The 15,852-nt window shown below is 39.4% G+C and overlaps 1 protein-coding gene across 3 annotated transcripts in view; it reads left to right on the top strand.

Moving 5' to 3' along the window:
• Positions 1-295: 295 nt before the first annotated feature.
• FAM189A1 (family with sequence similarity 189 member A1) overlaps positions 296-15,852 on the top strand; it is a 106,967-nt gene continuing 91,410 nt past the window's right edge. For all 3 annotated transcript variants that reach the window (XM_032699798.1, XM_032699797.1, XM_032699796.1), the window contains exon 1: positions 296-501. In XM_032699798.1, coding sequence (XP_032555689.1) covers positions 376-501 — 126 coding nt within the window. In that variant the 5' untranslated portion in view covers positions 296-375. The remainder of the gene's footprint in view (positions 502-15,852) is intronic.

Raw genomic sequence — 15,852 nt, 5'->3', positions numbered from 1 at the left:
GCCGGACTGGGGCCGCCCCCGCCGCTGGCTGAGGTTGAGCCGCGCCCGCGCGCTGCAGCCCTGCAGCCCCCCCGCGCCGCGCCCGCAGCGGGGACAGGCGGCGGCGGCCCCTCGCCCGCCGCGCCCTGCCCGGGGCCGCGCGGGTCGCGCAGGGCAGCTCCTCCTCCATGCGCCGCGGCCGCCCGCGGCCCCGCATCGCCCGCGCCCGGCGGCCCCGCGGAGCGCGGGGGCGGCAGGAGGCGGTGCGGGGCCGCGCGGACGATGCCGGCGGGCGGCGGGGCGGCGCGGGGCCCCGGCGGGGCGCGCTCGCTCAGCCCCACCGCGCTGTCCCGCAGCCTGTCCCGCCTGCGCGAGCAGCGCGCCCGCTCCCGGGCCATGCTGGCCCTGGGGGTCACGCAGATGGTGCTCGGCTGCCTCATCGTGGCCGTCAGCTTCGCCGCCCTGGCCCTCACCACCTCGGCCCGCGTCCGCCACTCCTGCCCGTTCTGGGCCGGCTTCTCGGTGAGTCGGGGGCGCGGGAGGGGGCGGGCGGCACCGCCAGCGGCGCCTCGGGATCCGCGGCCGTCCGACAGGTGGGACGCGGGCGGCGGTCTCGGGCCTCGGCGCTCGTCCCTGGCGATCCCGAGGAGCGGGGCCGGGGCGCCATCCCCGCAGCGAGGCGGTCAGGTGAGACCCTCGATGGGCTGCGCCGTGGTCAGCACGGTCTGCTCCCCGAGCCCGGCAGCGGCGCGGTGGCACTTCCATCTCCCGTTTGGAAGGGCTCGCCAGGGCGGATTGGATTTTATCAACAGCGTTGGGTGAAAGTTGCGATGACAAATGAACCCCTGGCGTTGCCTCAGCGGCTGGTGCCCGTTCTGCGGGCTGTGCTCGCTGTCCCTGGCGCCTTCCATCGGCGCTGACTTGGGCTCACCTTAGCGCTCACCTTGAGCTGCGTCCGCTGCTCAGGGTCTGGCGCCGGGGTGTGCTCGGCTGCAATTTCAGCCGAGAGCTGTGTTGTGCTGAAGGTGATAAAACGAGGCGAGCACAGCAGGAGTGGGTTTAAGGTTCTCAGATAGCAAAGAAGAGCTCTGCTGAGGAGAGCGCGAGTGCTGGAAAGGCCTGTGGCTTTGGGGCACTCGAGGGAGGCTGGGGCGAGCCCTTTGGGAGGCTGCAGGTCTTCTGGGGCTGGATGTCTGAGGAACAAGCTTGTTTGTTCTGAAAGCAAGTCTGGAGCCCTCCTGACTCCTTTGTGATTTACTCGTTCACTTTGCATTGTGTCCTTATAGCGCAAGTTAAGAAAAAAAATAAAAAAAAAAGAGTTGATCCTCGGGCTCAAGTGGCCTCACTTGCTGCTGATCATGAGCATCTGCATCTGTTTGTGGGTGCCATGCACACATGGATGCACTGGGATAATACTGGTTCATGGAAGTTTCTCTCATAAGCGGTGAAATGGGGCTTGACATTTAAGGAGAATTAAACATTTCTGAGGGCACTGGTTACAGACTCTGTGTTATTGATGAGGATTTGCTCCGTTTAATTTACTGTGTTACTGGTTTCAGTTATGTCTCTTCAGCTCTTTTAACAGACCACAGAGTTTTCAGCTTTAAATGTGTCTGTTAGAAACTAGAACTGTTAGATAAAAGATTTGGGTTATTCAGTTCAGAATATGTGGCAGAAATGGTGTGATTCTTAAAACCAAAACTGTTTAATATGGTCTTTTGCAGCACATTACCTAATTTTTTCAGAGTCCTTCAGAGCAGAAGAGTAGTTTTGGATTAATTATTTAGATATTTTTCTTGATTTTTGTAATATGTTTTCTAGTCTTGAAAAGAAATACCAGTTTATACTAGTAGCCTTGATATTGTAATAGTCCTTCTTTTGAATTTGAACCTCTGCAAGATAATATGCAACTATTCCTTGTGATGAGGTGTGAATTTTATGTTCAGAATCTGTCTGCTTACATATTCATATTCCATTAAACCAACACAGTTGAGGCAGGCTTTGTTTCTTATCTTGACAGAACGAGCAGGAATGTAAACATCCAGTAAGCAAAACTTTTTCAATAATACCTTTTCCCCCATCTCTTGTATTCTTTGTGAAAAGACACTTCTGGGCGTTATCATTATGCTCTGAGATATACTGGTTTTATTGTGGATGCCTTCTACTCTTCTCTCTGTGCAATGTAACCCATAGAAAAATTTCCCAGTTAGATTTCATGCATGTTCCTTGCTCATCACAAAGAGCAAACCCATGATTTCAGCCTCTGACAGAATTGGTGGAAGGCTCAGGGAAACTATGGCAAGACTGTTGACTAGAAAGCAGCATTGTCCTGTGTTATCAGAATGAGGCAGGTGTGCATTGTTTCCTAAATTAAGAGTTTACTTTTTGAAAAAATATTTCTACTCTGTAAATTATCTGTCTGAGCATGAGAATAAATTCAGTTTTCTCCTAATATCGTTATTTCAAAGTCTTAGTTCTTAAGATACAAATAGAGCAGTTTTGGAGTATGGTGAGCCTTAAAGAGCTCTTTGAGGTCAAGTTAATTGATTACGCAGCCTGTTCTAAAAATCCTTTGGGTTATTTACTGAGTTTAACAAAAATTAGGTATGTCATCACTCACAGCTGAAAAATACTTCCGTGGAAGAGGGACAGTTTTTAGCTTGCTTCTGAAAAATACAATTAAAGAAATAACTACAGGTGAGTTAAGTGACATGAAAGAAAAATAATGAAACTATCCTTTCTCTCTTTACCTGGTGCCAAAATCAGACACAAATATTCACTGCCTTCAAACTACTTCCTTCACCACTTGTTGAAAGTAAATAACTGATCAAGTAGCAATTCTAAATCTCTTTTCGTGTGTGTGTGATATACTCTAGTTTTTACTGATTGGAAATGCACATCCTAAAAGAGAGTGGGCTTGACATTGGTACTTTTCAGCATTTTTTTACACCAAATGCCCTGTCAGTATAAATGAAAAGTCTTTTAAATGTTTTTGAAAATAATTTCCCAGTGTTTGTAACAGTCTAGCTGATTAAAAAATGAAAAATAGAACAGGCTGCATATTGCACTCACAGAAAGTTCTCTAATCAAACGCAAGGAAAAGAAAGGTTCTGATTTCTTGTTTTGGTTTTTTTTTTTTTTTTTTCTAATCAAGGGACCATGGAAGTGAGAACTGATTTAAAGAACAAGGCACCATAATTTCTCTAAAACTTTGAAGAATTCAGAGCTTATTTAAGCATCATCCCATGAATGAAACCATTTTGCTTTATCTTTTATAGCATCATATTAGGAAGATAAAAAATATTTTCACGTGTTTTGTATGAAGACATTTTTGAGGTGATTAGCGAGAATCAGCCTCACACTGAGAACAAGGAAATTTGGGGGTTAGGTGTGCAGGTACTGCATAGTCAGAAAACATTGGCAAGATCTTGTGAACTGTGTGCTGAAATGTTTGGCATCTTGTTCCAAATCCAGTCTTGCATTCAGGATAATTGCAATTTCATCTGCTGGGCAAAAGGATATACTTTGTCATGTAAGTTATATGATCATAAGTGTCTCTGATCCTTTTAAGAACATCAAGAACTGAATATTAGCATCATTTTGTTCATGGAAGAATAGGTATCAAAATTAGGTTGTTCTGGTACATCAGTAGAACTTTCCCAAAAGTATAAGCAGTGGCAAGGTTCTTTGTCATTCCTATAGGTCCAAAGTTGCTTGAATATGAGGAAATATTTATTCCCCCTTTGCCCCTTAGAATCCAAAACATACACCGAATTGGAGCGTGCAGGTTTTGTATGTGATCAGATTGAAAGAAATGCCTCTGCTAGTTGTGCCTAAAGTTTCTGGTTACTGTCAGTGTTAGGACAGTAGCAAACCACAGGCTGATAGAGCTATGTTAGTGTGACTGCAAAAGCAAACCTTGCTTTGTGAAGTCATTTCTTGAAATTATTTAAAGTTCAGAAGAAAGTGTTTATCCTGCCACCCCCCACTTTGATCGCAGCATTTTGAGAAAATTACCAGCCTTAGAGACTAGAGTTGTCTCTTGTATAGGAAAGTATCGGTAAAATAGTAAGTTAAATCATAAGATTACCCAGGTTTCTAAAATCATACCATGGCACTAGAAGTCTTAGAAGAATACACAGCAAGTACATGCTATCCCTTCTTTTATATATAGTTACTTGACAGCAGTTGTATTCTTGTGTGGAAGTGTATTGCTGGAAGCTCTTGTGCTGCCTTTCTTTTTCATTGTTTCTTCTCAATTGTTCCTGTTTTCATCCATATCCCATGTTCAAAACAGATCAAATCCTCTGGCTGAAAAGCAGCTTTCATGCAGTTTGTCTTCAAGGTTCACGACGTGCTTTTTTGTGTTCTTTGAAAAGGGAAACAGATATTTAGGGAGATTATCAGGATGAGCTCAGTTCTCTCCTATTGAAAATGGGAAATACGTTATATACTCGTCTGCATTATTAACTGAGAAAGCTGAGTGTAAGAGTCCTTTTTGTATTCTTCAATGGTGTTGTACAAACAGGTTTCAAACCCTCAGGTGATGCTTAGAGGAGTTAACTTTCAAAAGCTTCTACTAGTCTGTGACCCTGAGTGTTCCTCACGCACAGCAGGTTGTCCTGGCATGTTCCTGTGCAGAATCATTGTGGAAGTGAAGGGAAGATGAGCATAAAGATGATTTGTTAGCAGTTGTGTTTACCCCTTCTTCTCCATTTCAGGTACAGAGTTTCTTTTCCTTTCTCCTTTCCCCTATTTCTTTCTCTTTCAGTATTTTCCATTATTGCTCGTGGATAGTCGGGAGATACTAGAGTGGTAGTAATTGTAGTTCGAAGCAATGAGCTTTAGTTTGTATGAAAAGTCTGCTGCCAACAGAGTGTGTTACTGTGAAAGCAGAGCTAATCTCTTTGAAAGTCAACTTATTGCTGCTCTTGTGTTTTGTTCAGTGTTTACTGAACATGTACAACCTGCTAATGCATGTTATTTATTTGTCTTGGAGCTGATAATTTCATATCTAGGACTTAAATGGTGGCTTTTTTGTCTCCCTGCTGTAGGTATAAACAAAACTCTACCATGGTTATCAAGAAATTTTCATCAAAATGTGCATCGTACTTCTGAGTGTGCTCTCTGAGAGTTCTAGATATTTTATGAAAATATATAGTATGGGTTGCTTTGTTGAGTGCCCTTGGTTAACACACACACCTTGAGGGCTCAACCTACAACTTTCTTGGAGGAAACACTTTTTTTTTTTTACTTGAATCAGCAGAAATAATCAGAAACATTTCTGAACATCTGTTGTAACCACAGAGGTGTCATTAGCTCTTTGGGTAAGGTTATCTGACTAGATCCCTTCTCTGCAGTTCATTGTTTAATAGTAGATTTCAAATCTGTGGACTCCATGACCATGATGGTTATTTTATCGTGGACAGTTTGTTATTCTGTGAAGTTTGCTACTGGTTCAGACAAGGCTCCATATCTGTAAATATTCACATTTCAGGCTTCTTTTGGAGGTAGTTTGTATTGCTGTTTTAGGACTTGAATAGGTAAATTACTGCACAGGTAAATTACTCCTGAAGAAGTTCTCAGGAGACTAATCGGACCTCAAATGCAGATTATGAAATAGTCAGATCCAGGGAGCAAGTGAAAGTGTTTTCTCTGTGTGGCTGTCGAAGATCTTACGTCATTCCTGAAAGACAATGCATCCACATGCTAGAACAGTTACCTCGATGTTCCTTGCTTCAGTTTGATGAAATTTAGAAGAGCAGGAAATGAATCGCTTCAGAAATCGTACAAGTGATTTGTTAATCTTTTGTTTCTTCACACTTGCCTTTCCAACAAATGAGTGACTACTGGATCTGGCTAATAATTCATGGTAGGTTTTTGCCAGTGTGATGGTCACAAAATAAGAACACCTACATTGGATGATAAGTTTGAGAAAATAGTACTTTCAGGACTGACCACTGTTACCTCCTCACTTAAGAATTTTAAGATGCAATAACAGTTTCAGTTAACTGTAGTGGAACCTTCAGTTATACATACCTGTAAAAGAATTACATTACCTGATTCTTTGAGAGTCTATCTGTTACTGTCCACTGCTGTTTCCTTTACTTAACCACCATCCCCTTTTTTTTCTGACTCTTCTACTGGGTTGGATTTACTAACATTTAGGCATGCTTTTCCTTTCTTTGCAAGTTTGCCAGGGCTTGGAAACGTGAGCAGTGTGGGGAAGGAAGTCAACTGTCTGGCACTCTGTGTCTCAGGAAGCCTGGTAGGGATGTGTGTTGCTGGTACACAGTGCTAGTGAAAAACTATCGTTATCACCTGCATGGACTTAAGAAAATTTGCAACTATTGCAATGTGTCTTGTCTAGGTACTAATTTTCTTAACATTCTTGATTTTTACATCATGACCAAAAAAAAATCCAATTCAACACCCCCCCCCCCAAAAAAAAAAACCCAACAAACCATAAGGCTGTTAGTAGATGCCAGCTAAAACCTGTGGCATTGGTGTACAAGAAGAGGTCATATATACATCCTAGAACATAAGGAAAAAGAAGCCTTGGGTACATTCTCTGGATTTTCTGGAGTCTATGGTAAGGCAAGGTGTTGAAACAGGGGATTCACAGCGAAAATGTTTCCATATCCAATGGAAACATGTTTCCATATCCATATGGAATGATAGCACATAAGGCAGCTGGACAGAGGTACAATTAGAAAGATGACAGTCTTCCTTTTTAATTCTTTGAACTGTGTGTGGTAATATAACTATTTGTAACTTCCTGAGGATTTGGGGCTCAATATTAGAGAAATTTGTTGTCTTCAGTGCACTGGAAAATAGACTTACGGCAGTCAGCATTATTTGTTTCATGGGGCAAATCAGCTTTTTTTGCTTCTGAGTATGTTCTGTTGCCTCAGCAAATTAATTTAAAAACTTTCTGTGTTACAGGAAGGAGTAGTTGAAGAAAGCAAAGATGATTGTGATAAGAAGCAGGAGGTGTCCAGTCGGTAGGGAAGAAATAGCATAATTTATTTTTGCTATTTGTCCTATCCAGGCATTGTTTTATGCTGGAAATATATGAGTGTTCGCTGTAAAGACACCAAATACTGTCCAGGAGCTTATAACAACTGAGTGTGGAACAGTTAAAGTCTACTGAGAAACTTGGGAAGAGCTAAGTAGCTTGGTGGAAGTGGGAATTTCCAAGGTCAAGTACCTAGTCATTAGTAGCTGCTGAACTTATTACACCTCTGTTTTAGTTGTATGTTGTGACTTATGGGAGGAATTGTGAGTTGTGAATTGTCATGTTTAATTGACTGTTCTGTCAGAATTCATTTTTTTGCTCACTCCTGTGCCTTCTGGAATCCAAGGGCAGAGCAGATAATGGGACTCTGTAAGATGAGAACTACCTGAAAAAATGTGACTTAGAGGAGTGTAACTATTTGGGTGGTGTATTTGAAGAAAGCTACTCCTCTAGAAGCAGAATATGTTGTGGTCATTACCTCTTCTCTGTGGAAGTAATCACGCTGCTTTAAAGGAATACTATGCAAATATGACAAAGCTAGGGAATTTATACTCGAGGAGTATTTATACATTTAGAACATGATAACTTGTGTGCAGGTAGTATTTTAATATCAAAATGCCCCATCTTTGATGAAGTCACAGAATCACAGAGGCTACAGTCTGTTTTTAAGAACAGTGTGTTGCTAATTCCTTTAAAAGTATTCGATTGTGCTGTTTGAAACTTCAGTCCCCTCCCCAGCAGATTTTATCATTGTCATTTTTGGTGTTCTTTGGATGTGTCCATAGAAACTGTTTTAGTTCTGGTCATTATGTGCTCCCACTTACTGCACATGCACATCGTGGAGCATTCTCAGAGCACACAAACTTGATTCATGGGGGATCAAATTAAGCTAAAAAGATGTGCTTAAGAATATAGTAAATTGAATCTGACTGCTAGTCTCTGGACCAGACTAGAGCTTGTCTGAAGGAGTTGTCCATCCAATATGTGTATAGTGTGGATGCTCCCTTCTTCAGACTTCTTTTGCAAACAGATTTGCTCATGTTCCATTTACAGGTTTTTAATTCAGATAGAACGTATAAGGCCAGTCTGAAAGCTCCTGTTTTGTGCAGAGACTGTGAATTCCCTACAAATCACTAGTAATCCTTTCTGCTAGGCAGAATTTTATTCCATACTGGTTACATCTACTGGTTAGTAATTTGATGCAGGTCTGCAGAGTAAAATAACCAATTCTGAGGAGCAGATGCCAGTACTCTGTGTGTTACTTTTGAGGGTCTTGAGTATGTGCAATACTTTTGACCTAAATTGCAGTAAATAAGAAAGACTTGAATTACTGCTGCTACATCACTTATAATGAGACATTGTTTTCAGATAGATTGTGATTTCAAAAAAAAAAAACAAACGAATAATGTTACAATATTCTAAGAAGTGTAAACTTGCTTGTTTTTTTTTGTTTTGGTATTCAGATAAAAATGAGAAATTGTAAACACTTTGGAGAATACATGTTTTTTGCTTGGTGGAGGGAAACTGAATGTAACTTTTGGATTTCTGATCTTTACAACAGCTTGATTTAAACACGGAGAGTTGAAACACCATTGTGAGTTTAAACTTTTGTGTCTGATGTATGAAGTGAGAATTACTCTATTTGCAAACTTGCTTTCAGTTTTGAATATGAACTTTCTTCCATTCTAGATGACATCATCATGAGTAATTTCTGTTCTGCAAAATAATGTCCTCATTGATAAATATGCAGTTTTGTTATTCCTGTCTCCTACAAAGAGTCCATCTCAGCAGAATTATTTTCATGTGAGGGATATAATTTACTTATGAGATTGTTTCTGCTACTATTGTAGCAGAAAAGAGCAAGGCTTAATCTAAAGATTTAAGGTAAACCTTTAGTGCCAGGCGAGATAAAACCAGGTGGTTTTAAGCTGAACGCACTTAATCCAGAGGCACTGAGAGATATTAAACATGTAGCTTCATAATGTCACTTTTGCATTCACTCTTCAGAGAAGAAACTTGTTTTCTTCTAGGTGAAAAATTGTGAATGCAGCTGTTTTTCAGATTTTTTGTAGACTTTTTGCTTGCTACACAAAGTAAGACTACTTTTTAGTTTAAAACAAACACTAAGTATTATTTCAGCATTCAAAGTAAAGAGCCAATAGACAATGTAATTTATCAATAATAAACACAAGTAATTACCTCACTATTATATATTCTAGAAGAAAAGTTAAACTCAATGGTAGCAGTGAAAGCATTTGTTGACCAATGCTATTAAAATAGGAGGCTTTCAAGTTCTGGCTCTGTAAAGAATCATCAAGAACTAAGACACACTCCTTAAAATGATACTGTGAACATGTGCTTGGCATCTTGGCGGCTGTACCACTCTGAAAATAACAGTGGTAGAAAGTGGTTTTGTCATATATTGACAGTAGCTGTAGTTCAAACAATTTTTATCTTTCCAGAGGCTAAATCCAAAACCTTTTGAAAACTTGTGAAAAATATGACTAAAAACCATGACAGGCTCGAGTGCAAAGGCTCCAGTTCTGTTTGTGTTGATGTGAAGGGAACTCAATCTCTTCTGCGTGGCCCAGGTCATCCAGACTACCAGACTGTTGTCTTGATTCTTTCCATTTTCCTCTTAAACAGAAATTTTCAGGGGGATATAAGACCACTTGCACGTTCTTATGGCAATTTTAGTTTTTGTGTTCATGATCTGAAAGTAAAAAATACATTTAGAAAGCTCCTAATGAAAAGTGTGGGATCTTCAGATAAAGAATAGTTGAGCTTCCTCTCTCTTGCCTACACAGACATGTTAGCAGCTGAGAAGTGCGTGTTTTGTATCTGAAAAGTTATTTGATCTATTGCAAATGGTAGTAAACCAAATGGATGCTGTTGTAGTCCTTTCTGCCTTTACAATTACTTTCCAAAAGAGCAATGTTATTTCAAGATGTGTTAGATTTGAGATTTAGGTTTGCAGTCATTTTAAACATAATAGAATTTTCATGTGAAATACGTTTTCATTACATGTGAAGCATAGAATGGGTCATCAAAGAAGAATATTTCTGAGTTTTAGTCACAAATTCTTGGTTACAAAGGATACTTGAAAAATGATGGCTTAGGGAGTGGGGGTTTATTTAAATACATCAGAATGTTATAAATAATTTTCATGCTCAAAATAGCATTAAAACCAGAACAAAGTGAGCCATAAAACACAGCTGGAGTTGGGGGGGTGGGACTGGAGGAGTAAGAGGAGGGGAGAAAGAAAAATCCATGTAAAATAGCAACTCGTGCCCTTGAGAGAGTTATCATTGTGTCTGTACTTGTAAGGATCTCTTCCAGCTGGCTCACATGGTACCTCTGGTGCACCTCTGGCACTTCTGCTGCAGAACCTGCTGCATGCTACAGGAGAGGATAGTGGGGACAGGACAAATGGAGGGGCAGGGGCACTTTCTCTCTGCTAACGTTGTGCAGATTGGGTAAATGTGACAAACTTTTCAATGTTGCCCTGCGTTAATAAACCAGCAGTGGTTGCCATTTCGGAAGGACAAGGTAATATTGCTGTAGTAGGTAGGAGTCAGATTTAATATATAGGCTTAAGTCCTTCATATTACCAATTCTTCATGCTTTTTCTGGTAGAAGAGGAGACATTAGCCTTTTTAAGGAGTTCTTAATAGATATACCTCTTGTTCTATTTATTCTTGTGTTAGATATATTATTCTGGGCCTAAGGAATTTAGGAATCCTGTAAGTATTACTTCCTTTCCTCCCCTTAAAGATGTGCCTTCATTCCTTACAAAATTTTGAATAAAGCTTCCCTGTCAGACCATACTTTGAAAACCCGTGAAACATTATTACAATAAGTAGTAACTAGCAACAATTCTAAAGCATTACTTATCTGCTTTTGAAGTTCATGTTTATTCAGTAAATATTTTCTTACCTACCTAAGTGGTGTAAATAGTCAATGCAGCTTTTCCTTGTGGTTTGATGGACTAATTTCTCTTGGTACATAATATTTGCCTTTAGAGTGGAGAAGATCCTTTACTGTGAGACTAATAATGATAGTGCAAACAATAAAGCGTCATACAGATAGTAGGTATAACCAACATCAGAAAAGCATGTTGCTGTCCACCAGAGCCCATGTGCCCATCTTCCTGAACTTGTTGTGAATCAAGTGTCTGAAAGCCTGAATACAAATCCAACTATTAGGAAAAAAGGTCCCCAGTGATAATACCTGTCAGTTCAAAGTGAGAATTGTCTGAAGTGTTCAGTCATATCCATCATTGGTTTGTGAATCTGAAATAATTGGGAGGAAAGTAGAAGGAAGCAAAACCACTTTAGATTTCTGACAATTGTACCTTCGTCTGAGCTTTTTGCTTGTAGACCTATAATTCATCACTAGGCAAACTGTAGCTGTCCTTCCACTTCGTAGTTCCTTCTTGGGTCTGATGGTTTAAAAACTTGGCTTACTGTATGATTTTTTTGGAGTTAACTTGAGGTTTTGCCTGGATCAGCTGTTTTGGTTCCTAATCATACAAGTAATTATCTTGTTAACTAACCTGTTTTGAAAAATAGAGAAGATAAGCAGTAATGTGCAAAAGAGGAGTCAATTTGAGAGTCACAGTTACGTTTCAAGCTTGAATGTTTCTGGAACAAGCAATTTTTTTATTTTTGGAAGTTGGTTACTTTTTTTATATCCTGAAGATTTCTTCCCTTCATCAGAATGTTGCGATTTATATAACATCAATGAACCAAGATAGGTCTGTGAAGACTTCTTCCCATGTAAAACTAAGTCTACATGTACTAACGTTTAGAGCTCCTGGAAAATAAGAATTAATTAGTTTTGGGGTTTTTTTTAATAGTTAAGTATGTTTAGGAACTGTGTGAGAGTCCCCAAATAGTGTATTTCCTTGTATCCTCTGTAGCTGACTTAATCAGGAGAAAGAATCTGATGCCAGATTGAATGCTCTAGTAAAATATAGTAAGGGGCTGTAGACAAAATTCTTGAAAACTAATTTCATTTAGAAATTAGAGCAATATTTTAAACAATATTTCCCTAATTCAGAAATGTCTATAAATACTTTGGGTATCTTGCTTCTGTTTGTTAACAGTATAACATCAAAGATGTTGTTAAACCAAGACATTTTAAACTCCCTTCCCTGCTTCAGGAATCAATTATTTTGATAATTTTAGGTAATTTAGCAGTTATTGATGTAATCCTTCTGTAGAGTTTAAGAGGGCACTTGGGAACAATGTTAGGAGTAACTTTTTTGCAAAAAAAATTTGGGAAAAACGTTCCAGAATACACCACGGAAACTGCGATGTGTTTCAGTCGTTTGGCCGATAAGTTCCGTCTTTGAACCGGGAGTCATCTGATGAAAGCAGGCAAAAATGCCAGCAACAACCTGGGAGTCACCAGCTGCTGCAAAGGGAGTCTGACAGTCTTAGCTGTTGGCAGGTGTTCAACCATACCTCTGTTTCCTTGGATATTATTTAGGAGCAACCAGAGATAGGTTCTGTGTTTGAGTTATTTTTGGTCCTACCTTCCAGACAGTCCTGCAGGATGAAACAAAGCAGATGGATGTGAAGTTCTGACTAACAACACAGACCACAGAACATGCCAAAGGTGAACACAATGTAAAAAGCTTGTACTTAAAAATAATATCCTGCTTTGTGAAGTGTTCTGTTTTCTGAAAGCAGCAAATTCGACAGTCAGTGTAATTATATTTGTTAGATGCCCACAAAAAGCCTGTGGATTAGCAATAATGCACAGTGATTACATTAATCAGTAGGCTCTTGTGGAAATGAGAGCTCTGATGGTATAAATACATATAATGATACTTTGAATGAAGTAAAAAATACTTTGTGTGGAGATCAGCCTGAAGAAGATGAAAAATGATTTTATAATTTTACAAACATAGACTTACAAAAAAGGATTCTGTTCTTTTCCAATTAAATTACCAATGAATAGGCTGAAAAAGAAAATTTAGGCTTGTATATTTAAAGAAGGTGGTTTCCTAGCATGAAAAAGATACCTTACATAGCTATTTTAGATCCTAAAGTTATAGTTGATGAAGTCTGATTTACTGGATTTCTCAGAAACAGGCACTTTTAATAAAGACAATAAATTGTATTTTTAATATAAAACCCAGTGTATTTGGTGTTTGTTAAAAAATGCTTTGGCCACTTAACTGGGAGAAACGTTTGCTCCCCCAGCTGCCAGTTGAAATGCTTGAAGAGTGGGAAGATAAGGATAAGCAAATAGTGTGTTCTCAGACAGGATTCACACCTCCTCAATCCCAAAAGTACTTTCTCAAGAAATGTCCTGTCTGATCCTTCTGTATTTCAGCAGCTGACAAGTGATGATCTGTTACTTCAGGAAGCTATAAATATGCAGAACCATTGGATAACAAGGTTGTACAAACGTGCTGAGAGAACTGTAATAAACATAATACTGATGAGTTCTTGCCCTTCTTTGCCTGGGAAATTAAAAGGTTTTTAGCATAACCCACCTATGTCATTTAAAAATAACTGTAACATCTTGCAGGGACAATAAATTTCGTTGTTTCGCTGACCCAGTGATCTGTAGCAAGGCTTTAGGGAACGTGTTGACAGATAATGCAAGGAACATTTTCATTGAAATCTGAGATTATAATAGTAGCATTAGATGTACAGCTTCACAGTTTATAATCTTGTGGAATAGCAAATATTTATAAGCAACCCTCTTAAATATAAAAGGAAATTCTCTACGGATATTTACTTTTTTGTTGTTGCTGGATTTGATTTGGGTTTTGTTGTTTTGTTGTTTCATTTGGACTTTTGTTTTGTCTGGATTTTTTGTTTGGTTTTTTTTTTTTGGTTGCTGGGATTTTGTGTTTTGTTTGTTGAGGTTTTTTTATATATATAGAGGGGATTCCTAGAACATGGTGTTGGAACAAACTAGAACAAGGTAAGCTGACAGCTGATCTTTCAAGAATGCACTGCTCATAGGGGCTTGATTTGTTTGTTTGCTTGCTTTCCCTCAAATTAGCAATTAATTGTTCAGGAAGAAAAACTGAGGAGAGCCAGAAAACGCTTATGCTCGATGAGGTAATGATGTCATGGTTTTGACAGTAACTTTTCTGTTTAGGAGCTGTGTCCTGATGCTTTTGTCAAGTTGCCTTGGCTGCTAGGTCACAGTAACCTTTGTGTTTGAAGGCAGCTACTGATGTCCCTTCCTTCAATAAACTGAACACCTGCTGTCTTTGTCATGTTCTGTAGACCTGGGATCCCTTCCATTACTCTCTTTTTCATCATTTTGCTCCTTCATAGAAATTGTTGATCAGACAAAAGTCTGCAGTATCTGATGTGATAAGTCTTAACTGTTTGATAGTAAAAACTTGTTAAATATGATTCTGTGCATAGTTTTTCAACAAGTTATACATTCACCATAGGGAAAAAAACCAAAGCAAAAAACCCAAACCAGAAAGTGTTTAATGTGTAATTGATCTTAATGATATTCCTATTTCAATTATATGAGGAAGGGAAGAAACATCAGAGTCATAAAGTTAGTGCTTACAGTGCATGATGAAAAGGGTTCTTTAGAGGCCAAAATTGTCCTCTATCAGTAGAATTATTTCCTTCTGCACCAACAGAGATAAAAGGCTGACTTCCAAATGACACAGTTTTGCTAAGGGCATAAAAATAATGGCCTAAATAAAAATGAAACCAAGCTAGAGAAAAAGCACTGCTGAGGTGATGTTTGTGATTAGGAAGATATTTGGAGTTTTCTCCGAGTTTGTTCAGTAGTGCAGTGGTGGTACCTGGGCTGGCTGGGTTGCTTAAGAGTAAATGCAGGTTTGGATTTGGAAGCTGCAAATCACGAGTGTGATCAGTGATGAAAGAATTAGGAAAAGGCTGGTTGTATAATCTCATAGAAACTGCCAGAAACTCAAAAGAAATTTTTTGAGCAGTGATCACATACTAAATAGCATTATCTTCATAGGCTCTCATCTGACTGATAATCTAAATTTTCATCCATTCTGCCAGTTTTTTCCATTTGCCCCTGTTGACACACAGAAGCAGCATCTCCTTCTGATCCTTACCAAGTAATTTATTTTACAAAAATCAAAATTCACACATCAAAAATAGATGTCATAACAATAAAAACTTACCTACATTATAGCAAAACCAGGCCAAAGTTAACAGGGCAATTAAAGATAGCATGGACTCTAAAACAGCACCAAAGGCTAATTGTTTTCCTCTGTATATCGTTTGATCATGGACACAAGCTATATTGTACTTCATAGACTCAGAGGGTAAGATTTGACTTTTGAGTTTTACTGGTGTAAAAATGCATTTTGAGTGCAAGTTTTTTGTTTCTGTCTTTTTTTTCCCTTTAATTTTTATTTTTCCTACAGACCAGTGACCTGCATGAATTAAATACCTGATGATGTGTAACTAACTGGGCAGCAACAGTAGCTTAGCAACATCAGCTAGTGCTGATGCCAAAGAACATTGTTGGCTTTCATCATTTTAAAATGCCAGCTGGTCCTTTAATAATCTTTCTATATTTAGAGATTAATTGATAATTGTATTTTAGCTTGTAGACGTAGACTGGATTTCACCACCAAATTGCTTGATAAAGAATTTTGGAGGCTCCGAAGTTTTTAAGTGTAGGCATTGATATAAGATATAGGAAGGGCACGGTAGTGACTGTAAATCCCCAAGTGAGATACTTGGTGATGGAGAGTACAAAGAAACCTTTCTTGCTTCCTATTCACTGTAAGTTCACAAGCAAAGCTACTTAAGTGTACTAAAGGAGTGGTAAACTGCCTTCTCTGAGAATTATGGTGTTTGCTTTATAAACAATAATGGTTG

The sequence above is a fragment of the Chiroxiphia lanceolata genome, chromosome 12, assembly GCF_009829145.1.
Source record: "Chiroxiphia lanceolata isolate bChiLan1 chromosome 12, bChiLan1.pri, whole genome shotgun sequence".
Lineage (NCBI taxonomy): Eukaryota > Metazoa > Chordata > Aves > Passeriformes > Pipridae > Chiroxiphia > Chiroxiphia lanceolata.
Note: the sequence above shows the minus strand (reverse complement) of the source record. Positions and strands in the feature narration are given on the sequence as shown.